We start from the raw sequence: 25,494 nt of genomic DNA, 5'->3' as shown, positions 1-25,494 counted from the left end.
CAGCGAACAGAAGGAGAAGTAAACAGAGGGAGTTTGCCTGAGAGGTCACCTAAGGAGAGTTTCCACAGAGAATTTGAATTCAGGCTTTTGGGAACAGTAAATACATTGTCTGATCAGGCTCTTGATACATTACAAGGAAGAAAATATGGATAGTGAGGGATTAGCTGTTGTGACCTGCACAGGATGTGCCATGTTTGTCTTTCTCCTGGAGGATAGAAGCGACAGGGTCTGTACGAAGCAGGTCTCTGTACTGGAAGAAGGTTAAAGGACTGGAGGTTCAAGTCTCGACTCTGCGTTGCATGAGAGAAAATGAAGACTTCCTGGACAGAAGTCAGGATTTGGTACTCTGGGTAGAGCGTGCCAAAAAATCAGAGAGGGTAGTGCAGGGGGAACTGAAGAACTGGGAAGAAAATTGGCAGCACATGACCTCCAGAAGAAGGAAGAAGAGAATCAGTATACCCACAACACAGATAGACGTAAGCACCTGCATTCAGGCTCTCTGCACAGGTACTACTGCTGAGAGTGCCTTGGAAGAGTCATCTGAGGCTAGGGGTCAGAAGGAGACTGTCAACCGGATGGCATAGGATGCATTGTCCTAGGAATGGGAGTTCCACGACCACCACTCCCAAGAGGAGGAGACAGGTAGTGGTGGTTAGGGACTCCCTCCTACGAGGGACAGAGTCATCAATCTGCCGTCCGGACCAGGAATCCTGAGAAGTGTGCTGCTTGCTTGGAGCTAGAATTCAGAATGTGATGGAGAGTCTGCCAAGCCTCATCAAGCCCTCATACCACTACCGCTTCCTACTTATCCACAGGAGCACCAACAATACTGCCAAGAATGACCTTGAGCGGATCACTACAGATTACATGGTTCTGAGAAGACGGAGAATTTGGGGCACAAGTGGTATTCTCATCCATGCTCCCTGTTGAAGGAAAAGGCCTGGGAAGGGACTATTAAATCGTGGAAGTAAAAGCATGACTACACAGGTGGCATTGGTGAGAGGGCTTTGGTGTCTTCAACAATGAGCTAATGTTCCAGGAAAGAGGATTACTGTGCTGGGATGGGATCCATCTATCAAATACTGGGAAGGGCATCTTTGGACATCGTCTGGATAACCTGATAAGAAGAGCTATAAACTAGGTCTTATGGAGGATGGTGACAAAAATCCATCCAATGTGCATCTAGGCTCAAGCAATGAAGTCAAGGGGAAGGGGCTAAATTCTGGAAAAGGGACTAGGAACCACAACTGCATTAAAGAGGCAAGAAGAAAAACAAGAAGACAGTAAAATAGTCATGGTATATGAAGACAATTATGACTTAATATGACTACTTCCATGATTGAAGTACCAGCACTGAGGGATATAGTTTGTTCCAGAAGGATAAGTATGGGGAAAAAGGAGGAGGCATCATGCTGTATGTCAAGAATGTAAACACTTGCTCTCAGGTCCAAGAGGAAGTGAGTGGCAGACCTACTGAGAGTTTAGGGTGAGGATAAAAAGAGAAAATAGTAGTAGCGATGTTATGGTGGAGAGGTTTCAGAGTAGCAGCCGTGTTAATCTGTATCTGCAAAAAGAACAGGAGTACTTGTGGCACCTTAGAGACTAACAAATTTATTAGAGCATAAGCTTTCGTGGACTGCAGCCCACTTCTTCATATGCATCCGAAGAAGTGGACTGCAGTCCACGAAAGCTTATGCTCTAATAAATTTGTTAGTCTCTAAGGTGCCACAAGTACTCCTGTTCTTGTTATGGTGGAGGTCTATTATAGACCACCAAATCAAGAAAAGGAAGTGAATGGGGCATTCAAAAGCAGGTAACAAGATTAGCTAACACACATAAGCTAGTATTAATGGGGAAATTTAACTTCTCCGATATCTGTTGGAAGACTATTACAGCAAAGCATAATTTGTGCTGCAAGTTCTCAGCTTGTGTAGGGGACAATTTTCTGATTCAGAAAGTTGAGGAAACAACAGGGGGTCATCCATTTTGGATCTGGTGTTGACCAACAGGGATAAATTAATGCAAATGTGAAGGTGGTCAGGAACTTGGGAGGAAGTGATCATGATTTGATGGAATTCAAGATCCTATGGAAAAGAGGACATGAAACAGCAGAACAAGGACATTGGACTTCAGAAAGGCGGATTTCAACCAACTCACAGAAATAGTAGGCATGGAAAGACCAATTAGGAAGAAAAGGAGTCGAAGGGGCTGGCAGTTCCTAAAAGATGTAATATTAGAGGCTCATCATCAAGCAATTCCTATGCAGAGGAAAGATAAGAGCCACAGGAGGCCAATCTGGCTGCAAAAGTAGCTTTTTAGCTATCTAAAAACCTAAAGGGATACATACAGGAAATGGAAGGAGGGGCATGTCACCAAGGAAGTATACATGGGAATAACGCAAGCGTGTTGGGACAAAATCCGGAAAGCCAAGACAAAGAATGAGTTACAGCTGGCAATAAATGTTAGACACAACAAGAAGGGGTTCTACAAATATGTCAGACAAAAACGAAAGATCATTGATGGTGTAGGCCTGCTGCTCACTGGAGAAGATGAGCTGGTAACAGAAGATGATAGGAAGGCAGAGCTGCTCAATGCCTACTTTGTTTCAGTCTTCTCACAAGAAATAATACGTGACCGGATCACTAGTGAAGTTACCATAGGCAATAAAGAGGAAGGGATGCAGATCAGGATAAGTAAAACAACAAATCAGAGATTGTCTGACTAATTTGAACAAATTCAAGTCAACAGGGCCTGATGCTATTCACCCCAGAGTGCTGAAGGAATTAGCTGAAGAAATCTCAGAGCCACCGGCAATAATATTTGCAAACTCATGTATGACAGGAGAAGTCCTGGAAGGAGAAGGCCTAATGGAGTGCCCGTCTTTAAAAAGGGGGGAAAGGAGGAGTTGGGGAAGTAAAGACCAGTCAGCCTGACCTCAATACCTGGGAAGCTATTAGAGCAATGTATAAAACATTCAATTTGGGATGAAGAAAGGGTAATCATTAGCAGCCAGCATGGATTTACAAATCATACCAAACCAGCTTGATTTCCATCTTTGACAGAGTAACTGGTTTGGTGGATGGGGGGAATGCAGTGGACCTAATATACTTGGACTTTAGCAAGGCTTTTGACATAGTCTCACATGACATTCTGATAAGTAAGCTGGAGAAATGCAGGCTCTGTGGAACTACCATTACATGGATACATAATTGGTTAAACAACCACAAACAAATAACTATCAATGGAATGGTATCAGATTGGAGGGAGGTCTCAAGTGGGGTTGCACAGGGATCTGTTTTGGGTCTGGTGTTATTTAACATCTTTATTAATGACCTGGATGTAGGAATAGAGAGCATGCTGATCAAATTTGCAAATGACACAAAGCTCAGGGGAGCGGGGGGAGGAGGTTGCAAACACTTTGGAGGATAGAGCTAAAATTCAAAGGGATCTTGATAAATTGGAGAGTTGGGCTATAGACAATAAAATGAAATTCAATAAATATAAATGTAAGGTGCTACACTTAGGGGAAAAAAAACCAAATGCACAAATACAGAATGGGGGATAACTGGTTTGGCAGCAGCATTGCTGAGAAGGATCTGGGAGTTGTGGTGGATCACAACCTCAACAAGAGTCAACGGTGCGATGCTGTTGCAAAAAAAAAAAAAAAAAAAGGCAAATGCAATTTTAGGTTGCATTAATAGAGGCATAGCGTGCAAGTCACGGGAGGTGATAGTACTGCTCTACTTGGCACTGGTTAGGCCGCAGCTAATTTTGGTCACCAATATATAGAAAGGATGTGAAGAAACTTGAAAGGATCCAGAGGCAAGCAACAAAGATGATCAAAGGGACAGAATGCAAGCCATATGAGCAAAGGCTGAAGAACTTGAAAAGAGGAGTTTGGAAAAGAGGTGATTAAGGGGGAACATGATAGCAGTATTCAAATACTTGAAAGGTTGCCATAAAAAAGATGGAGAAAAGTTGTTCATTGTTGCCACGGAGGGCAGGACAAGAGGCAATGGGTTCAAAGTACAGCAAAGCAGATGTAGATTAAATCTCAGGAAAAAGTTCCTAACTGTAAGAACAATAGAACCATGGAACAGGGAGTTCATGGAAGTTCCTTCAGTAGAGGTTTTCAAAAGGAGGCTGAATAACCATCTGTCTTTGGATGGTTGAGACCCAACAAATCCTGCATCTTGGGAGGAGGTTAGACTAGATGACTCTTGCAGTCCCTTCTATCCCCATGGTTCTATGATTCTATGCTGCCCCACTGTTTGGACTATTCAGGTGTGAAGAGCAGTGCACACCAAAGTGCTGCACTGTAACTCCCCTGTTTGAACATTGGGTGCATGAACTAAAAGATTCTTGGTTCACATTAAAGTAATTCATTTACTTGATAAGTTGTTCAGGTTCACAGGGATGTGACTGGGAGCAGTATCTGGTCTGTAGTATCTAGGGATAACTTTGTGGCCGTGTGGTGTTTTGCTTTGTTTTATTTACAAACCATTTCAGCCCAGCTGTGAGCTCTTCTACCTCAGAGAAAACCGTATAATTTTTAACTAGAAAATCTGTCACTCTGCAGTGAGGATCTCAATAGAAATTAGCCATTCCTACATCTATCCTAAAGAACGAGTAAGCAAGTCTAGTTTCTAAATGAACCTGATACCCCAAGAGGATATTAAAGCTTGTGGGCCTATGACAACCAAGATCATCATGAGGAAATACAGAAATTGAACTTTTGCATACACCCAGAACTTTTTTACACAGCTTTTAGTTTGAACTTAGTGTACAGCAAGACAATGTGAGGTTAATAGACATTATTCCCATACCGAGACTGTTTCTTTTAGAGAATCAATATAATTGGATAGAGCAATATATTTCTAATATCCAGTAAATGAAATTTTAACCATAGCAGTAAATAATTACCCCCAACGTGGTACATAATTCCCATGCACATGGGTAATATCATTATAGCTACTACTGTGAGCAGAGCTGGAGATTTCAAATTATGGAACAAGTTATGTGTACCTGGGTTATAGGCTAAACTACCATATTATAGTATGGGGTATTTCATAATTATTTAGTAGCTTTATAGGAAATAGTGCTAACTTAAAGTCATTCTACTTCTTTACTATGTGATCACTTACATTTATTAGAAGCAATAGTAGTTGAGGACACTCAGCACCTGGCAGGAGACATTTTCTACCTTGCAAGAATGGACCCTTGCCTGCACTATGAAAATGACCCAGTGCTGGCAATAAGTGTCAATCAAAGGTGAAAGTGAGTTCTGAACATACTTAGCTGCAAATGTGGCCAAGGACAAACACTGTTCAGCATCATTTCAGAAACCATGGCTAAGTTCACGAGTCCTGATCACTACTTCCACTCCTGTTGCTCATATTCAGGTCCAAATTCTGAAAATCTCTAAGGACTAGATCCTTAAAGGTATTTAGGGTTAACTTCACTTGAAATCAATGGGAGTTAGACACCTAAATATATTAGAGAATCTGGGCCAACCCCCTCCCAGGAGATGCTGAGAATTCTCAATTCCTCATGATATCAGCCTAAGAGCTCTATACCTCATAGGATCAGATCGTCAGTGTGCAGCTTTGGCCTTCCATCCTTTTAGCAGATGCCCAAAAGGCAAGATACAACACCAAGGAATGCTCTAAATAAGAATGAGTGAACTGTATGAGCCAGATCCTGCAAACACTTACTCATGCAAGTAGTTCCATTTAAAGCATAAGTACTGGTCTGAACGATTGGGATCTAAGCACGTGTTACCACAGGCTGGTGATAGCATTTAGAAGTTGAGAAGTAATGACTGCTTTATACCAGTGCTGCTAGGATACCTCAAGAGGAAAAAGTGGAGGGAAATTAATTCAAAGTATGAAAATGCATAGATAAGATGCACAGGTAGATAAGAATTAAAGCAACCAACCATTCCTGGGTTGAGTTATCCATGGGCAAATGTACTCATTGTTTATCTAGTTGTTGATTTTTATTCTAGAGAGATGGTGGAAAATCAGTGGGCAGAAACAAAACATGCATTAGCATAACAAGAAACAGTACCTGAACAGTACCTTTGATGGCAGGAGGAGCGTACACACTCTGCTTCCTCTGCTTAGGGGAGGCATTCTGTGACTAGGAATAAGAGAAAGAGGTTAAATAAACATAGAAGGAAAGTGTCAAACCATGTCAGACCATTTCCTGGGGAGGTGGGGGGAATCAAGTCTGCTAGTTATCAGTTATTCAGTCTTTCTACATTGCCTCTTTTCCCAACATGGCTTGTATTGTTCACATAGCCCTGTTTTCCCTCTGAGTTCCTATTAGTTCTGCTTCAGTCAGTGGTAGACAGTCCAGACAATTATTATTTAATATGGTGGTGTGATTATTCCGGATATGCTTCACGTGTGTTACAGTAATATTTCATGTAGCACGCCCTCTTGAATAAGGCATTTGCACTTCTAATAGAGAAATATCCATGTTACTTGGAAAACAAACTGGGAGATTTGCAATTTTGGGAACACTTTTCTTGCCTTGTGGAATATATATTGTTCCCCTTTCACCTGATCGCAGCCAACCCTACAGTAGATATGGGTCTGAAGTAACCTCCAGAATCTGAATACATACCCACCTACATCTACAAACTTTGTAGCCTTTGTTGCTATCCAGAACTAAAGCACCTTTACACCGTACAATTGCTCAGAATTCACAAAGGTAACTGTATCAATGGTAAGAGTTCTTCATAAAGAAGGCATGTTGTATGAATCAGATCCCAGTTCCTGGGATGCCACCTACCTATATGAAAAGCCATGATTAGATACAAAGAGTTGTGTCTAAGACCTTGTCTACACTTACCGACTGGCACTGCTGCAATTGATGCAGCGGGCGTTGATTTAGCGGGTCTAATGAAGACCCACTAAATCAATGGCAGAGCACTCTCTGGTCGACTCCAGTACTCCATCTCTATGAGAAGAATAAGGGAAGTTGATGGGAGAGCACCTTCGGTCTACACAACATGGTGTAGACACTGCGGTAAGTCGGCCTACGCCACATAACTTGGGTCAACTTACCCCGGTAGTATAGACAAGGCCTCAGGCAGTTCTTTTGGTTCTTGCGTAAAATAAGCCCAACTTTGTTTTAAAACAAGCCTGGATATAAAGAAGTGTTTTTCAGCATTAAAATAAAGTATCGTATACAACTAACATTCCATATAAAATTGCTACCCATATGGGAAATATAAATTTACATGAATTGAAAGAATGAAAGGTTTATTTTCATCATCATTCAGTAAAAGACATAGTGCAACCAAATAAATAAATAGATAGTAGAAGTGATAATCCAAAAGAAAAAAGCCTCCAAAAAAGTAATTTTCACATGTTCAATTCTAGAATAATTAAAGAAATACTGACATTCATAAAAGTGCACAATCAAACTGTCGAGACCTCTTTTTTTCCAACTGATTGTCACTGGGTGACTGGGCAACAAAATGGCAGATGAAATTCTGTGTTGAGAAATGCAAAGTAATGCACATTGGAAAATATAATCCCAATTATACATACAGAATGATGGGGTCCAAATTAGCTGTTACCCCTCAAGAAATATCTTGGAGTCATTTTGGATAGTTCTCTGAAAACATCCACTCAATGTGCAGTGGAAGTAAAAAAATCTAACAGTATGATAGGAACCTTTAGGAAAGGGATAGATAAAAACACAGTAAATATGATAATGCCACCATATAAATCCATGGTATGTCCACATCTTGAATACTGTGTGCAATTCTGGTTGTATCATCTCAAAAAAGATATATTAGAATTGGAAAAGGTACAGAGAAGGGCAACAAAAATGATTAGGGGTATGGAACAACTTCCATATGAGGAGAAATTTAAAAGATTGGGACTCTTCATCTTGGAAAAAAGACAACTAAGGGGCAATATGATAGATGTCTCTAAAATCATGAATGTAGTGAAGAAAATGCATAAGGAAGTATTATTTACCCCTTCACATAACACAAGAATCAGAGGTCATGCAATGAAATTATTAGGCAGCAGATTTAAAACAAACAAAAGAAAGTATTTCTTCACACAATGCACAGTCAAACTCATTGCCGGGAATGTTGTGAAGGATAAAAGTATAACTGGATTAAAAAAATAATTAGATAAGTTAATGGAGGATAGGTCCAGCAATGGCTATTAGCCAAGAAAATCAGGGATGCAATCCCATGCTTTGGATTTCCTTAAGCCTCTGACTGCTAGAAGCTGGGACTGGACAACAGGGGATGGCTCACTCAATAGTTGTCCTATTTTGTTCATCCCTTCTGAATCATCTGGCATTGGCCACTGTTGGAAGACAGGATACTGGGCTAGAAGGACCATTGGTCTGACCCAGTATGGCTGTTCTTATGTTCTTATTGAAACTCTCCTAAAATAATAAATAGTTTAAACATTCAAATTATATGCTTTTAGTTGGGCTTGATGTAAGGGAATTCTGCTGACACATTTAAGTTTGGTACAACACTAAGGCCTTGTCTACACTCAAAGGTTGTACTATACCAGTATCTAACTAATATGTAACTATACCTGAATAGCTAAAGCTATTGTGTGGATGTAATTATACAGGTATAAAAGTGTCTATAACCATCTATTTTATTCTGTATGGGAAGGGGACTAAGCTATACTGGTATAAGCCCCCTTTAAATGGCATAACTACATCTATATTAGGAGTTGTACAAGGTATAATAGTTTCATAAAATGTCACATCACTGACCAAAACAATTATAGAGGTACAAAAACGGGGTAGACAAGGCCTAAGAGAACTATTCTTTCATCTTATCAATTTCCTATTGTATTTTATCATAGTGATGCAATGGAAATTCATCATTTTCTTAAATATTCACTTGAAAGGCCTCTTTATGTTTCTCTGCGTGTTTGAGATTAGTACACTGTCAGTGTATTTTCTAACAGATCTAGTCTTTCAACAGACATTAATTTAAGTTGGCTCTTAGGAAAAACACTTTCACATAAATATGGCCAATACTATTATCCTATTGTATCATAACGGATGGAAAGATGCTGTTTATGAATAAAACATTTGTTGTATTCAAAGAGAGCTATTGACACTCAGTGTGTGACATGCCGTTGATCCTCACCACAGCAAGGCTTCAGAAGTCTGTATTTGGATCTAAGTCTGAAACAATACTGCCCATTGCTATTTAAAGCAGTGCTTGCCTCCTTAAAACACCAGAACAAGAGAAAGAGATTGAAGGGAGGTGGGAGAGTTTGGGGAGAGAGATATGGGACTGGGGGAACTAACCTTAGACTTCATTGCAAACGTAATACTTGAGCTAACGTCCACTGAAGTCAATGGAAAGATTAATTGATTTCAGTGAGCACTAGTTCTGGCCTTCATACAGAATTAGAAAGGAAGCTTGCAATCCCTAATCTCCCCTGTACTACTGAATGACGTTTGTTGTGCTCATTAACCTGAATAGAGACTAATGGAGAAATTGACCAGAACTAAAGGAGCAACAGGTATTTGTACAAAGCCATTTATCTAGAAGCTTCATCCATTAAAAGCTGTGTCAGTTACGGAAGCCGGATAATATAAACAATTGTATAAACCAGCAAAACAAGAATTAATATATTTCAAAATGGTTGTTAAACAATAGCCCACTATTCAAAAAATGTAACTAACTTACTTCTCCTTGTGAGTTGTTCTTTCTCTTCTCATCTATTTCTATAAAAGGGAAAAGATTCAATTAGAGAAAAGGGAGTACCAAAAACTTGTTTTTTCCAGGGTAAATATTGTGGACTGTATTCTGATCTCAATAGTATTTCCACTGTAAATAAGGAATAACTCCACTGATTTACAAGTTTCACCTAGCCTTTGTCTGTCCTGTAGGTCAAAGAGATCAACACCCTCTAAACATATAAGTGCTTTGGCCAGATTTCCAGAAGTACTCGGCACTCAACAGCTCCTGTTCAGAACAATAGGCGATGATGAGCTCTTTTGAAAATCTGTCCCTTAGATTGCAAGCCCTTGGGACAGGAACTTCACCTTCTTTTATGTTTGCAAAACACCTAGTAGTTTATGGGTACAAATAGAAATTAATTAATAATCATTCATACCAGCTACAAGCTGTTAAATTGTTAATATAACAGCAAAATGACATCACTGAAGAGTACCATATAATTATACATAAAATTAGCAATTCTAAATATAATTATTTCTAAATTTACAGTTTAAAAGTTTCATGATAGCACACTGGTTTAGGGTCAGAAGTGACCACAGAGTGTTTCTTGTTATTACATAGTGCTGTTGGTTAATTTACATGGTATACACTGTCTCCATCAATGACCTAAATTTAGTACTTCTAAAGAAAGTAAATACCTCCTATAATTTATCTGTTACACTGTACAATGCTGTGCCTGGGATAGGAGGTCAATTGCATCCTAACACCTAGTTGCAATCAATTGGTCAAAAAGTAAGTCGTCAATCCTCAAGGATGATTCGCCAATTACTACACTATCTACTGGGCAAGACCTTTGATGCCACATAATTATAGAGCTCTAAAATAAAGTGACATTAAAATATAGTGCAACAAATCTCTCACCAAAATGACACATGGGCCCCACCCTAAGATCTTCCATCCTAAGATGCCCCTGTGCACTTCCCACTAAAGTTTGGTGAATTTGTGCATGCATACCTGAAGAGAAAATAGGGTCCAGTGAGAGAGAGATTATTGTATCAGAGCCAGGAAGAATATATTTAATTAATTTATTTGTAGTGTTTTCTATGGTGCTCATCTCTTTGGTATCTGAGAACCGCACAAACATTAACTGATTAATTGCAATTCCTCCACATATGACTGCATAAGACATGCATTAAAAGTACTGATATTCCACTGTATAAAGGGTGAATTAAAACAGGCCCTAAATATTAGAGTTCATTACTAAAGAAGGGGGCAGCCTTGGGCCAGCAGATAGGGTGCTAGGCTTAGAGTCATGGGGCCTGTTCCTGCCATTGGCCGGTTGTGTGACCTGGGTAAGTTATTTTTCAGTTAACTATCTATAAAATGGGGATAGTGATATTTACACTTCTTCGTAAAGCACTTGGAGAGCTAAAGATTGAATCACTAAATAGGAAATCATTAATGTGGGTAAGAGAGACATTTGATTTCAATGGGAATTGAGAGTGTCAAGGATTTTCATGATCAGGACCCCATGTTTCATTTTGAGCTGGAGTTTGAATTAATCCAAAGCTCAGAACAAAGGTCAGTGAAAGCTGAGTTTGGTGACATTCCATCTTAAATCTGCTCAGGATTGTGAATTTCGCAACAAAACTTGAGCTGAACCTTGGGCTGGGAACAAAACCTGCAATCAGTAAAATTTTGTCTGGTTTCAAGTTTCATTACTTAAGGTTGCACAGCTCTACTCAACAGAGCCTGCAGTTTTGCCGTTCTTTTCAGCAGGGTCACATTACACCTATCAGCAATGGACATTGCTGCTAAACCAGCCTGTTCACCTTACTCACAGTAGCACTTACACTGAAGTCAGAAACATGAACAGGATTTGACCATGTGTGGGTTTAGAAAAAGCCACTTAAGTTGCTCTAATGCAATCAGCACCAAATATCCAGCATTGCACCTCTGTGAAAATCTGGGAATGAACAAAATCCATTCAATTATTTTTTAATTAAGTCACTGAAATCATATGACTGATTGTGTTTGCAATTTCAGTAGAGTGGGGAGATCAGGAAACAGAAAGGAGGTGATCCAGCTTAGAGCTAAAGGAGACAGGCTTGGAGCAGCAGTTACAAACAGTGCATTCAATGAGTTGAGAGGTGAAGGGAAGAAAGAAGAGGGAGCGATGGTTGGAGAGGCAGTGGTGATGGAGATTAGTTGCCAGGAGGAGTTGAGATCAATGGGACAGATGGACAGTTTGGTGGAAGAGAGTAGACCATAAACTTTAGCCCTTGTGTAAGGGAGAAAAAAGGGGCGGGGGGGAGAGAAGTTACAATGGATCTGGTCAATCTCAGTCAGTGAGATTGTACTCAGAGAGGAAGGATGGGGCAGAAGATATTATGGGGATGCTGAAGGTATAGGAAAGAGGCTGGAGTTGTGGGTGAAAGAATCAATGCAGCTGGAGAAATGGAGCTGTTTGGCAAGGAATACGGAAGATCTGAAGAAGGGGAAAACAAATGTATAGTAGAGGTAGTAGAGGGACGAGCGGATAAGGCCTGGTCAACATGCAGCCTGATGTCCACATTGTGTTTGGATTTCCCACAAATGTGTTCAGCTGCATGACACTAGGAGCAGAGGAAGTGGACAGTGAGAGTGAGCCAGGGGTGAAAGGATGGATTTTTTTGGTGAGAAAGAACAGCAAAGAGTGGAGAGTGAAGTGGAGTGAACTAACAACTGAGGGCTATCTACATGGGGAAATTAACCAGCAGAAGTATACCCGTGTAATTATAGTGCTATAGTTATACCTACATGGAGACAGTTGATTTAAGAATGAGTGCCTTTTTCTGAGTTAGCTTGTGTTGCTTTGAAAGCAGTAGAAGCGGTATTGGGAAGAAGGCACTTGTCGTCCCGATTAAGAGTGTCTACATGGTGAATTTTACTGGTGTAACTATAGTGGTACAATTATGCTGGTATAGTCCTGTCAGGAAATTCCCCCATACAGAAAAGACCCGAGTCATTAGAGAAATGGAAGAAAAGGCAAGCAGGAAGGGGAAGAGTATGATCTTTGTGAACTAACTGAACCAGGCATCTCTGTCTCCTTAATAAAAAGCCAAGTGAATGACAGAATTCAATATATTGTGGGTTGTTATGGTGACTTGGTATTAATTGCTAAATCCCCATGAACTCAGTTAAGAGTGGGTAGCTTGATATCATTACTAAATTGCTCTTTGGGTGCTATCTCCCCTTGAGAGAGTTCAAGGAATGATTTAAAACAAGTCATAAATATTGGAGCTGATTAATAATGAAAGGAGAAATCCTGGTCCCACTGAGGTTAATGACAAAACTACAGTGGGGCCAGGATTGCACCCAAGGTCTGTTATGATTATACAGAAAAAGAGACATTTATTTGGACTCACATTTAATACCCTGACAATTACCTCATTAAGAATGAAAATTATTTTGGCCAGACTTTTATGAATTGAAATTCAGGCTATTTACACCTGCTATAATTTCCCTTACAGATTTCATCACACTCTGTTATTTGTAAGTATTTTTTGTATCACTCCATGTTCTTCCATCATACAACTATACATCATTTTATTACATTTTAAATCTGAACATATGGCATTTTTCCATACTGGATTTTAATGTGGCATATTAGAAATGGATTTGGATAGCTGGGAACAGACTTGTATGTACCCAAGATATTTTAAAGCAGATGCACTCGAAATTAGTGGTGAAGGTTTGATTTGATTTTACCACACCTGTGCTGAAGAAAGGTGGGAAAAGTTTGTCGACTCTTAATAACATTTGAAGCTCAAGGGATTCTAAATCCATGTGAATTAAGTAAAGCTCAGTCTCTGGCAGAGTAAACAAAGACTTCAAATATAGGGCTTCACTTTGCTCAGTGGTTTCAGAAAGAGCAGTGTTCCATTTTTATAAACCCAGGGCTCAATCCTGAAGCCCTGGGATGGGCACTTTTATCAGTCTATCTACATAAATAACAGTCTTACATGAGGCCTGATCCTGAAGTGAAATTCATGGAGGTAGATCTCTGCACTTTGTGGAGCTCCATTGAAATCAAGGGAGGTCCAGCCAGATACAGGAGTCTGGCTGCCCAGATCCCATTTCAGGATCAGAGTCTTGCTCATTGCAAACTCCCACTCACTTTCACTGGCATTTGAGGGAAAGGTGCAAGATTTGGCCCAGTGACATTTCTGCAAAATGGAGGGAGACACATTCTTTTACTGAAAGTCTTCAGTGCAGATCAATTTATAATGCTTGTTAGCACAGACATATCCTCATACCCACATCAGCATGCAGTTAGTTGAGTTACACCAGAGTCACCCTGTTATAAAAGAAGTCAGAAGCTGGCCATGCTCTGGGTGGCAGTCAGAACGACCACAGCTCTATTTGATTATCAGTTTCCCAGCAAATCCCTATTAGTTTTGCAAAGAAATATGACCATATTGTGCAGAGAGCAATGTGGTCTCTTTAGAATGAGAATGGAGACAGGAAACATGAGCATTACACATCTGCCTCCCTTCCTTCTTCTCCCATCGGATAGACTTAAATGCACTCATGGCAACTGTGCAGGGCACAAGGTGACATATTTTAAATGACTTGGCCTCTGATCTCACCAGTGGGCTTCCCAATGGAGTCATCCTGCAAAATCATATCTCGTCAGACTAAGTAATCTGCTTCCTCCTCCAGTCGTAAGAACAAATAAAAACCTCTGCTCCAGTTTTCAGTTGGGCACAGGGAAGGCAGAACAGGTTGCAGAGAGCAGTTGCCAGCACAGAAAAAGCTCAGTGAGTGGCAGGTACAATTGCTGAGAAATGTGTGTGTGTGCTCAGAAAAAACCCTGCAGTTCACTCTACTCCACTAGGAGGCACAATTGGGTCACACTAGACTCTCCCAGCAACCTTGCCCCTTGCAATATTCCTGTACAACAAAGGATCAATTTCTGCCCTGGGTTCAGCCTGGGCAGCCCAACTGTTTATAAAATAGCAGAGAGGAAGGATAAATTTGCTATTATGACACTGGACAGGGACTCAGGAGTTGAGCTGGTTTCACTAGTTCACCCCCAGTGAAAAATTTTCATATTTCAAAAATTTTCATTTAATTTTGGTTGGGTTCATTTGTTTTACTTTGGAGATTAAAATCGTACTCTCTTACTTTTTTAATTTCAACACCCTTTTCCCATTAGAAAAAGGAAAGGCGTGAAAGAGTGAAACGAAGTGGAAAATAAAGCACTTTTAGGCTGAAAAACAAAACCTTTCACTTTTGGGCTGAATTTTGTTTTGTTTTGTTTTTTGTTTTCACTAAAAGGTCAAAATTGTCCACAGGAAAATTTTCTGAGCAGCTCCAATCGTCTGTCTGTTTGCTTCTGAAGCAGCTGCATTCCTACTGCACTACCCCTCCATTTTGGTCTTGGCTTTTCCCTTTTCACTGTCCATGCAGTGAGAAGTGCCTGTATACACTACTTCTGCAAGAAAAGACACAGTGGAGCTAAACAAAGTGATGGAGCCCCAGGGAAATGGGTCTGGATAGCTGATGGCTGGTTTGGGTGCACAATGGATATGGTGCTAATGGTCTGGAGCATCCCTCAAGCCCTTTTTACATGCACATCCCTCCACTGCCACATGGACAAGAGGCTCAGCCACCAGTCTGTGGTGCCGTCCTTCGATCCTCCTCCAGATATGCCCGCTTTTCAATAGGGCTGGGAGAATCATCAGCTGGAGGGTTTCTGGCTTCTTTGCAATGCCGGTGCTAGCCCATTGGGGGCCCTCAGCAGAAATACTCCCTCCCCCATATACACACACAACACATACTAATAATTAATAGGGGCCCCCCTTGAGCTGCTCAGAGCCCTAAGCAATTGTATAGTCTGCTTATGCCTAGTGCCAGCTCTGCTACTTTGTGACACTGGAACAAGCAAAGCAGGTGGAACAGAGCCAGGAATCTGGCTTATTATGTGAAACGTTACATTGGAAGGGATTTTAAAGCTTAAACTAGAGAGAAATCAAAGGTTACTACTCCTGGAAACTCGTTCAACCAGTTTTTGTTTCATTAATATTCACATGTCAAAATTTCTTTCTAGCAAAATAATGCCATGTCTATCAGCAAATATGAATTGGTTATTTTTATGTGAAATAAATGGACCAAATGCTGATGTCTGTGAATTTGACTTGTGCTGAAATTTTATCATTTTCTTAGGTGGAAAAAAAAAAGATTCAGTTCTTCTTAGTTCTGTATGTCAATATGACCATCTTGGGGTGTGAATGAGGCAAAGGAAACTTTTTTCACTAGGGTACATGGAAGGCCTTGATTCAGGCACTCAGTGGACATGCTCTGTTTGGATTTTCTGTGTAACTTTATGAAAGTCCCTTAGGCCCATGTTTTCAGAAAACTGCATCTGCAATTGTGCACCGAAATTGTACAGACAATAGCTGCAGTTAAACATATAATCTCAGTAACTGCATGAGCAAATGACTAGTTTCTGACATAATTGGTAATTTCTTGTGCCATCTATGGGAGCAGATGAATGTGCAATTTTCGGAAAATGTTCGCTTTCCTTTGTGTGCCTCAGTTTCCTCCTCAATGAGTGATACCTACCTACCTGTTTCGAGGGGATGTTATGCAGCTACATTAACTGGTGTTCAGAAAGCATTTCAGATGGAATGTAGCTTAGAAATTCAATGTCTTAGTATTATTTATTTTCTGCCCCCCTTTATTTTCCACACAACAAAAAAATCAAGCCAATTTCAAAAACGTTACATTCTCTGCTTTTATCCTGTAGTGAGGATTTTCCACACTGCTCTAACCACTTCTCAAGCTATCTTGTTGCGTGACTGAGCTAAGAAATTGAAAAATATCTAGTCAGGCAAACATGTGAAACACTTTGACAAAGTGAATTGTCTGGTTTCCTTTTGTCTATGTCTCTCCAGGAAAACTCTACTGCTGAGGCGTATGTAATTTCATTTAATTACTAAGAAATACGGCCAATCCTGCTGAGCATTAGTGTGTGCCTCTGTAAACCTCTGCACTGAAAAAGTGCCTCATTAAACTACAGTATCCCAGCTGCCAGGGTAAGTGTAGCTGGAGGCAGTTTTTTCCGCCGTTATTCTAGGGCTGACAAGAGAGTAAGTATTTTACAGTTCCACTGTATTTCATACTCTAATCAGCATCTAAATTATTGCTTGGTCTTACAGGGAACCCTAATAACACGATTTGTACAGGAAATATTAATAAAAAATAGGGTAGAAGCACCAGCCCAGGCCATTCTTCCCTGGCTTCTTCTACAATGTGCTGTTGGTAGGTTAGTAGCATATGAAACCTACTGTAGCGTGTTGAGTCAGGCACCTTCACCAATGGAGCTCCTGGAGTTTAGGCTAGGATAGACTGAATGGATCAATGCCTTGTGTGCACAAGGGATTTCTAGAGCATAATAATGTTAATCTGAGAGAACAGAGTAAGTAACATAGTGGCACAGTTGGCTGATTAATGCTAAGAACTAAGTCACCCATTTTGCCTGTCATTTTTAGGCCTTTATCCTGCAAAGAGCTTGACTTGTATGAACACTTACGCCTGTACTGAGCCCCGCTGGAACCAATGAGATTCCGCAAGGATTTATCACTTTCCAGGGTCAGGGCCTTAATCAGTATTGCTTTAATAAATTGAATAAAGTATATCACTGTTTGTGGCCTTTAAAAAAGTCATGACACTAGAATCTAATACAAAGTTACATGCCATGGATTTTCTAAGCTAGTGACGAGGCTGCCTGTTCTAAAATAAATAATAATAAATATTCCTTATGTATTAGGTACCAAGGCCTCTGAATGCCTTACTTAAAATAAAAATAGTTACAACATACTTAATGACTCAAATTAAATCCAGGCACTGCTGTAAAGTAATGTATTTAAACTAGACCCCCTACTCCTGAACCCACAGACATCTACCTGTGTTTTACAGAATTTACTACTTGTAGGAGAGGATTCTCCAGCTTTATGTCAATGTAACTTCAATGGGGTTGATTTCAGCATAAAACTGAAATACCCCCGTTACCAGCCCACAGAGAATTACACTCTTTCTACACAGTTTTTACCATATTATAGAATTCTACGCCAGGGATAGAATTCTCTCTTCAATAATTTCGGATGGTCCAAAAGCCGATTGAAAAAATGTACAATTTTCTATTAAATTCTGTAAGACTTTTCCATAAGGCAAAAACTGTTGGGACCTGCAGGAAGAGCTGCAACGTAATGGTGCTAGCACACTCCTTGAATACTGAGGAAGGGGCCTCCATTGAAAGTCTGACATAAGCTACTGTGGAGGGCTGCACAGGGGCAGGCCAGGGGATGGACCCTTGAATCTGAGTTGGCACAGATCAAGTGGCATGGAGGGGCTCTGCATTGCGATCTCATGCCCTAATCCCAGGCTGGAGGCTAGATTTCATTTCCCTAGTCTACCTGCACTTCTCCATCATATAGCCTGATGACTCAGGCTGTATGTGAGAGAAATGGATGTGCCCTGGTGTATTGTTAATTTAGCTCTAATATTTACATATTACTCTGCACAACAGACACCAGCCCAAACACAGTTGGCTGAAGTGTCCCCAAACCTAATCAACCTCAGCACAGCCCCACTTTGTACAGCATATAACTCCAGAACCTCCTGGCTTTTTATCCCTGCCAGGTGGTTTCTAAGACCCATTAACACCAGGAATGCCATAGGTCAAATGGATCAGCTGGTTGCCCATTTAAAAGCTTTACCTCCAGATAAATTAGCCTGATCATGTTTGCCTAGTTCTGCATTTCCGGCATCAGTGATTAAGGAGTAAACATTAGCAGTGCCAACCAGGAGCAACCATGCTCTTTGTTAGAATAAATCCCATCTAATAGCAATTTTTAAAATGAACTTTAAAACAAAAAAATACAATAGAGCCATTTCCTCTAGACATGCTAGTGTCTGCTGCAAAGACAGCCCCATGGGAGCGAGTCTCACTACAAAATCTGGTAGGAGTGCTGGCTGCATAAGAGGGGCAGCAATACCTAGCGACCCATAATAATTCTGATGACTGCATAATAATTCTGGACATGAAACGAAACCCTCTTTCATAATTTACAAGGATCAACATTCCCGTAAGACGTACATACTGAGACTGTAATTTTCCTCAAGGGAATATGGAGCCATCTTAAATCTCAAAAGTAAATCTTGATGCATTTATTTATAAAATGAGACCCTCAGAAAGAAGTCATAGTGCCTGGTTCACCACTGTGTTATTCCAGCTCTATTTTAGCGTAGCTCATGGAAATCAATGGAGTTACACTGGCATAAAACTGGAATATCACAGTGGTGAATCAGGCCCACAGTTTACCCCCCCCCCACACACACACAGATGACTTATTATAATAGGTACAAAAATGTCATCTTCTTTCTGTGCTTTTTGTTGTCATCTTCTAATTCTTCCCCAGATGGGCCAAACTTTGATCCGTTACACTGGAGTAAATCCAGGATAATTCCCATAATCAGTGGAATTACCTCAGATTTCTTCTGGTGTAACTAAAATGAGCATTTGACCCTGGGCTTTTTCACTCTCCTCTCCACTTCTTTATGTTTTGCCATCTACTTAATGCCACCCCAAGAGTCTACCTACCATCCTGGACACTCTAGATTGTACTCTACAGCCTACGCACAACTTCTGTGTTTTACCTATTTTACTAACCACTTTGTACATTAAGAGTTTCTTAAAAATGCACAGTCAGGAAGCACGCACACATACATGCATTGGTACAGGAAAGACCTTGCTTTGCACTGAACTTATGTTGAGCAATCCCTACTGGCATTGGCGAGCATATACTCATACAAGTAGTCCCAGTGATATACCTCATTCAGTCCCTCTAGAGGTGGGAGGCTTGGAGTCCTAAACATGGAGAGAAATGGTGATATAACAGTGAGAATCTTCTGGTGGTCTCTCTTGCCCACTTTGTGACCCCCTCTGCTGGTAATCCAACTCTTCCCTTGTTAATCTCTTTAAACTGATAGGCCAGCCTTTTACCAAATGTTTCTATGTGGTAGGATCAGGGTTTCACCCCCTCTATCTGCTCATTGTTTTAAATATAAGTTTTTTAATTTACTTTAGATCAGAGGGGGAAGAGCTAGATTTTGGCTCTCAAGTAGAGGAGAGCAAGGGGCAACATTTTTTAGTCTCTGCTCAAAACAGCAGAAAGTTTGTTTTAAGGATTATTAAGACTATGAACACTGGGGTCATAGAGTCCTCTAGGATGCTTAACAGATGTGCATCAGAATTGGAGTTAGTCAAAAAAAAATTGAAATGGCAACAAAAATCGTAATAAAAATTTCTCACAAAAAATGGCAAAAACAATTGATGGAATGTTTTCAGTTTTATTTTTGCCAATTTTTGGTCAGCTCTAATTACAATAGAATGAGCCTCATTCAGAAAGACTGTTGGCAAAGCTTGTATCTTTAGAAGATTTTTCAAATATAAGAGCAGTCTCCTGACATAAAGTCACTAATCAGTCATATGGGAGCAATTACAGGCTTGGTAATTCTTATGAGAGGAAGAGTTCAACTTGGGGGGTGAGGGGAGACACTATTTTAAAATAAATCTCCTGTTGTAATAATTGATGTAGAGATTGGCTTTAAGTCACAATGTAAACACTGTTAATTTGAATTTAAGGCCTCTTAGCACCACAATCTCCCTCGGTGTGAAATAAAGGCAATTGCCTTTCAGTTAGCGAGTGATAAATGAGTGAAACTGGAATAAGTGAAAGTGTTTTTCTTTTCATGTCTCTAACTATCATGCTGTGTGCAGGATACAGTTTAAAATGTCTTACTAGCAGAAATAAATTATCACGGCTAAATAATTCATTGAAACATCAGGCATAATTTAGAGAGAAACTTCCTCCCACAGAATTTGCAATTGGTCAAGTAAAGAGAATTCTTCAGACTTACAGAAGGGAGAAGTCCATGAGAAAACCACAAGATGTCACTGTGTACAGAAGGTGCATTTCAATGTCTAACAGAGAGTTGCTGTATAGCTGTCTAATTATTTCATTCTGAAAGAATATCAGTTTAGAGACAAACACATTTTTCCTGTTTCCAACACAACAAAAGTTAAGTTTAATCATAGCCCCTCAATGTTTCACATATGCCAACTCCGTACCAATGTCTATTGCATCTTGAATACCTAGAAAAGCTTAAGAAAGAGACTGGCACTTAAGGCCTGCATCAGCAAAACAAAAACAAACAAACAAGAATTCTCTGCTCCCTGCCCATGTGAGGGGAGCAAGAAATATAAACATATAAATATAAATGAAATCTTGGCTTCCCCAAAGTCAATGGAAGCTTTGCTATTGACTTCAATAGTCAGGATTTCATCCAGTGTAAGAAAGTGTTTTGTGTCCCATGTGCTGGATAATAACACATAAGGACTTCATGCTTGTAAAATGAAACTGGCTCTTTCTTTAGAGAACTGTTTACAGGGATGCTTCAATTGCAGCTATATGCTCACAGAATGACTTCCTGCCTCTGTCCCTAGACCCTTCCATTCTACAGCCTGTGCTGCTCCCTTCAAGTTCCGTGCAGGTTGCTACAGAAAAGTCCCTAGACCTACAGAAGTGCAAGGATTCCATTTCCCTAGATTAATCCATATGAGTTTTATATGTATGGAATTTAAAATGTTTCTTTAAGGGGCATTGTAGCATTTAGTTAATCAAGCTAGCTCATTGGCAGAACACCTTGTAGATATATAATGGGTGTGCTTATTTTTAAATTTATTTTTTCACCCCCTAGATTAAATCACATTTTTGTAAGAAGTTCTGTCCAACTCTTCATATACAATATGAAGGTACAGCTCTGATTAAAAATATTGTGCATGCCACAACATTTATATCTGAAGATGGAATATAGCCAACAACTGTTACTGTTAATTTCCTTCTAACTTTGTGTTGGACTGAAAATCCCTTTGATGTTTTAATGTTTTTTTACAGAGTTCTGATCTCTCCACCCTGGACACTCTGTTCTAGAGTCTGAATGCTAGATAAACCTTAAAGATACCTAAACTTTGCACTAAATTAATGGATTAGCAGATGTGTGGACTTGTCATTTCAAGTTTTTCCTCTGGGATATATTTATTATGTGGTTTTGTACATGCCCTTTTAGAAGAAGGATTTATTCCTAACCTTTTATTCATCTATTATTCTCGTTCACTGAATCATTTCATTACTGATCTTTGTAAAGCATAATGTATATGGTACTAAACATACAGTAAAACACAGAGCTATAGCTCCATAAATAAGGTTATGTTTCTTCCTATCTATATCTAATCTAAACATTTAGGGACAGATTTTTCCACCTTTACTCACATTGACTAGGACTTTATTCCACAACTAGTCCTACTGATTTCACTGCTTGGACTTGATGCAGTAATTACTAAAGGAAATTTTATAGCTAATCACAGTGTCCATAAAAATCTATGAATCTTCGACTCAGTGAGAGTAAAAGTGACAGAATCTGGCCCTTGGGTGGTATTTTACTAGTTAAATTGAGTATATTCTAACCACAGCAAATGCAGGGAAGGATCTTCATTCAGGAAAGTATTTGCACGTATACTTAAATTTAAGCAGGTGCTTAAGTGCTTTGGCAAATTAGGGACATGCATTTTACTGAAATTTCAGTATGAAATCTAAATTACAGAGAGCAAAATGCATGTTTCTTTGGCAACCTTTACTGTTAAAACCATGTTTAAGAAGACTGTTTAAGTGTTTCTGATAACAGGTTTGTCTTGTGGTTTTGACTTATCAGAGGAATAGATTTCTATACCGCCAAACTACTCTGCAGAAAACCACCAACAAGAAACTTGACTTCAGTATCAGGAAAGCTGTTATGGAGTATGCTGGCATGGAATGATAGCTGGGTGTCTACCAAATGACAGATGTTCATCAGTTCTGTATAATAAAGCACTTTGAGAGGTCAAGGTATTCAAGCTGTGCCTAGGTCTATATTGTTGAATTCTACTAATTATGGACTAGATTCTAATTTTCTGAATATTACATTACTGCACAAGTAGGCCCGTTTCAATGAATGGAATCACATCTGGTGTAATGCACACCTTACCTGAGTATTAATGTGGCCCTAAACCTCTAAGGAGAGAGACATTACCATGCCATGAATGTTCATTAGTCAGTAATTAGTGTCTTGGCCAAGATTTAGGAGCCTAAATGCAGGCTACTACATCTGAAAATCTTGGCCTATATATCCAACTGTAATTGAAGCATGAATAGATCATTCATCTTTTCACTGAAGTAAGATTTTGGCTTTTCTATGACCACTCTCTTAGCAGCTTCCAACTGAGTGTTTAATCAGGAAAACTTCTACTGAGCTTGAGTAAGGCTGACTAAATAATGATGTAACACAGAGGGGAAAGTAAGCTGGTACAGCTTCCCCAGGCTGGTGATTTAAAGGGCCTGGGGCTCCCTGCAGCGGCCAGAGCCCTGGGCCCTTTAAATCACCGCCTGAGCCCTGCTGCCGGAGCCCTGGGGTAGCAGCGGCAGGGCTCCGGCAGTGATTTAAAGGGCCCAGGGCTCCGGCCGCTGTGGGGAGTTCCAGGCCCTTTAAAGTGCTGCCCGAGCCCCGCTGCCGGAGCCCCGGGGTAGTGGCAGCAGGGCTCTGGTGGCGATTTAGTTACATGTATTCCTGCAATTAGTTACATGTATTCTTCTTTAGGTTCATGAATTAACCTGGATCTTTCAAGTTAAGTAAATACTAATATTACATTGGGGTGAAAGTAACTTAAAGGACTTACTGGTACGTCGGAGTCCTGAGCAGGGGGCGTGTCCTCGACCTGAAGAAGCAGGGCCTTTAAATACCCAAGCCCCTTAAATCAAGATTTAAAGGCCCAGGAGCTCCAGCTGCACCGCCCAAGCACCGCCCAAGCCCCCCTGCTGGAGCCCTGGGGTCCCAGCTGTCTCTGCAGCTGGTAGCTCTGGGGGTGCTTTAAAGGGCTCGGGGCTCCCAGCCGCAGCCGCAGCCCTGGGCCTTTAAATCTTGATGTAAAGGCCCCGCCTTTTCCAGTTGAGGCCATGCCTCCTGCTCAGGACTCCGGCGCACCAGTAAGTCCTTTAAGTTACTTTCACCCCTGATGTAACATTAGTATTCACTTAACTTGAAAGATCCAGGTTAATTCATGCACCTAAAAAAGAATACATGTAACTAATTGCAGGAAACTGCTGAAACTGATTCTTCTTTATCTTAGCATCTTATTTCCCAGGCTTATTAGCCTGTAGTTTGGCTACTATTTAGAGACAGCCTGACTCAAAAACTTATATATTGACCTATGTCTTCCCTTTTATATGCTTATTTATGAACATTCATTTGAGATAATGAACATCAACCATCATCAGAGAATCCTTAGAAATGTTTTGTACCTTGTGGATTGAGTTATAACAGAAAATTAGAGCATCTTCAATGTTTTTGAGGTTAGCTTTTAGGGAACTCCAAGTAGAACTGGGTGAATAACGGATTTTTCAGTTTGCTGAAAAATCCAAAAAAATCTAAAACAAAATTTGTTTTGGGGTGAACCAAAAATAACATTCTTAGAAATTTTTGGAAAACTGAAAAGTTAAAAAAAATTGTTTTGGGCCAAACACAATGCTTTGTTTCAACAAAATTTAAATATTTAGTTTTGATTTTGGCCATTTCTAAGCACTTTAAAAATAAAATTAAAGGAAATTTTGAAACAAACAATGAAAACGTCAAAAGGAAATGTTCCATTTTGTTTGTTTTGACCAAACAATTTGGCAAAATTGACATAAATTCAAAGAACATTTTGGTGTTGCCTAATCTGCAATTTTAATTTCACCGAAAAAAGCACTGTATGAGAAATGTCCCAGCTCTAGCTCCAAGCAGTCTTCTTCAAGTGATGTCTCCAATGAGGAGGATGTCGACCACCAATGTCTATCTCCCACAGTCATGTCAGAGTTATAAAACTTCCACTCTCCTTTGGCTACCAGTCAATCAGATGATGTTTGTAACATAACTGGCTGTCCTACCTCCCTCTTCCTGGTTTTCCTGCAATCTTGTTTGGTAGTTTGAATGCTGGAAGTGAGTTGCTCTGCAATCGATGAGCTATGTGTCCACAAAAAGATATTATTCTTTTACTTAGGGTCGTGTGTAATTATGCTCTTTTAAATTCATCCTTCTCATCACCTCTTCATTCGTAGTTTTTAACATTCAATAAAACCAAAACTTAAAAGCTCTGAGTCTTCTCTCGTGTCCTTTTGAAGTGTCCAGCTCTCACATCCCTACAGGAGAGATGTCTATGTGCAGTTTTAGCATTTGACAACACAGAAGTATTTGAAAGTTGTTGAAAACATTTTTTGCAAGATGAATTCTTCACTTGATTTCTTCATCGCATCTTCTGTCTATTGTTAGACTCCCCAAATAGGGGAACTTATTCACTTGTTCCATTCACTTGTTCCATCATCAAGGTATAGGTGTTGCCCACCTTATGCATCACTGTTTCATACCTTTTGCCTTTCTAACATTGATCGTCATTCCATATTTCTTATTGACACTGTTCACAGCAATAAGCAAGTTCTGAAGTTCTTCCATATTCAAAGCAATGCAAACTAGGTAATCAGCATATCTTATGTAGTTGATGTATATTGCCATTGACTTCCTGCTGTGCAGGGGAAGAATGCCAGCTTTGGGCCAGTAGAGGAAGTCAAATTGCTAGTGTGCTTTAATTATCTGTTCCAGGCAGGACTATAGAGCCAAGGAGGAGCAAG

At 40.0% G+C, this 25,494-nt stretch overlaps 1 protein-coding gene across 5 annotated transcripts in view; it reads right to left on the bottom strand.

Moving 5' to 3' along the window:
* PPP1R1C (protein phosphatase 1 regulatory inhibitor subunit 1C) overlaps positions 1-25,494 on the bottom strand; it is an 88,972-nt gene that overhangs the window by 37,055 nt on the left and 26,423 nt on the right. For 2 of the 5 annotated variants that reach the window (XM_024114786.3, XM_024114787.3), the window contains exons 3-4: positions 9,698-9,735; positions 6,081-6,141 (exon numbers count right to left, since the gene is read on the bottom strand). In XM_024114786.3, the coding sequence (XP_023970554.1) occupies positions 6,081-6,141; positions 9,698-9,735 (99 nt within the window). Of the gene's footprint in view, positions 1-6,069; positions 6,142-9,697; positions 9,736-14,322; positions 14,664-25,494 lie in introns of those variants that run through there. The other 3 variants (XM_065561931.1, XM_024114788.3, XM_042860658.2) reach the window with 3 other exon arrangements.

The sequence above is a fragment of the Chrysemys picta genome, chromosome 11 (genome assembly GCF_011386835.1).
Source record: "Chrysemys picta bellii isolate R12L10 chromosome 11, ASM1138683v2, whole genome shotgun sequence".
In the NCBI taxonomy this organism is placed as follows: domain Eukaryota; kingdom Metazoa; phylum Chordata; order Testudines; family Emydidae; genus Chrysemys; species Chrysemys picta.
This window is presented reverse-complemented; position numbering and strand designations above follow the sequence as displayed.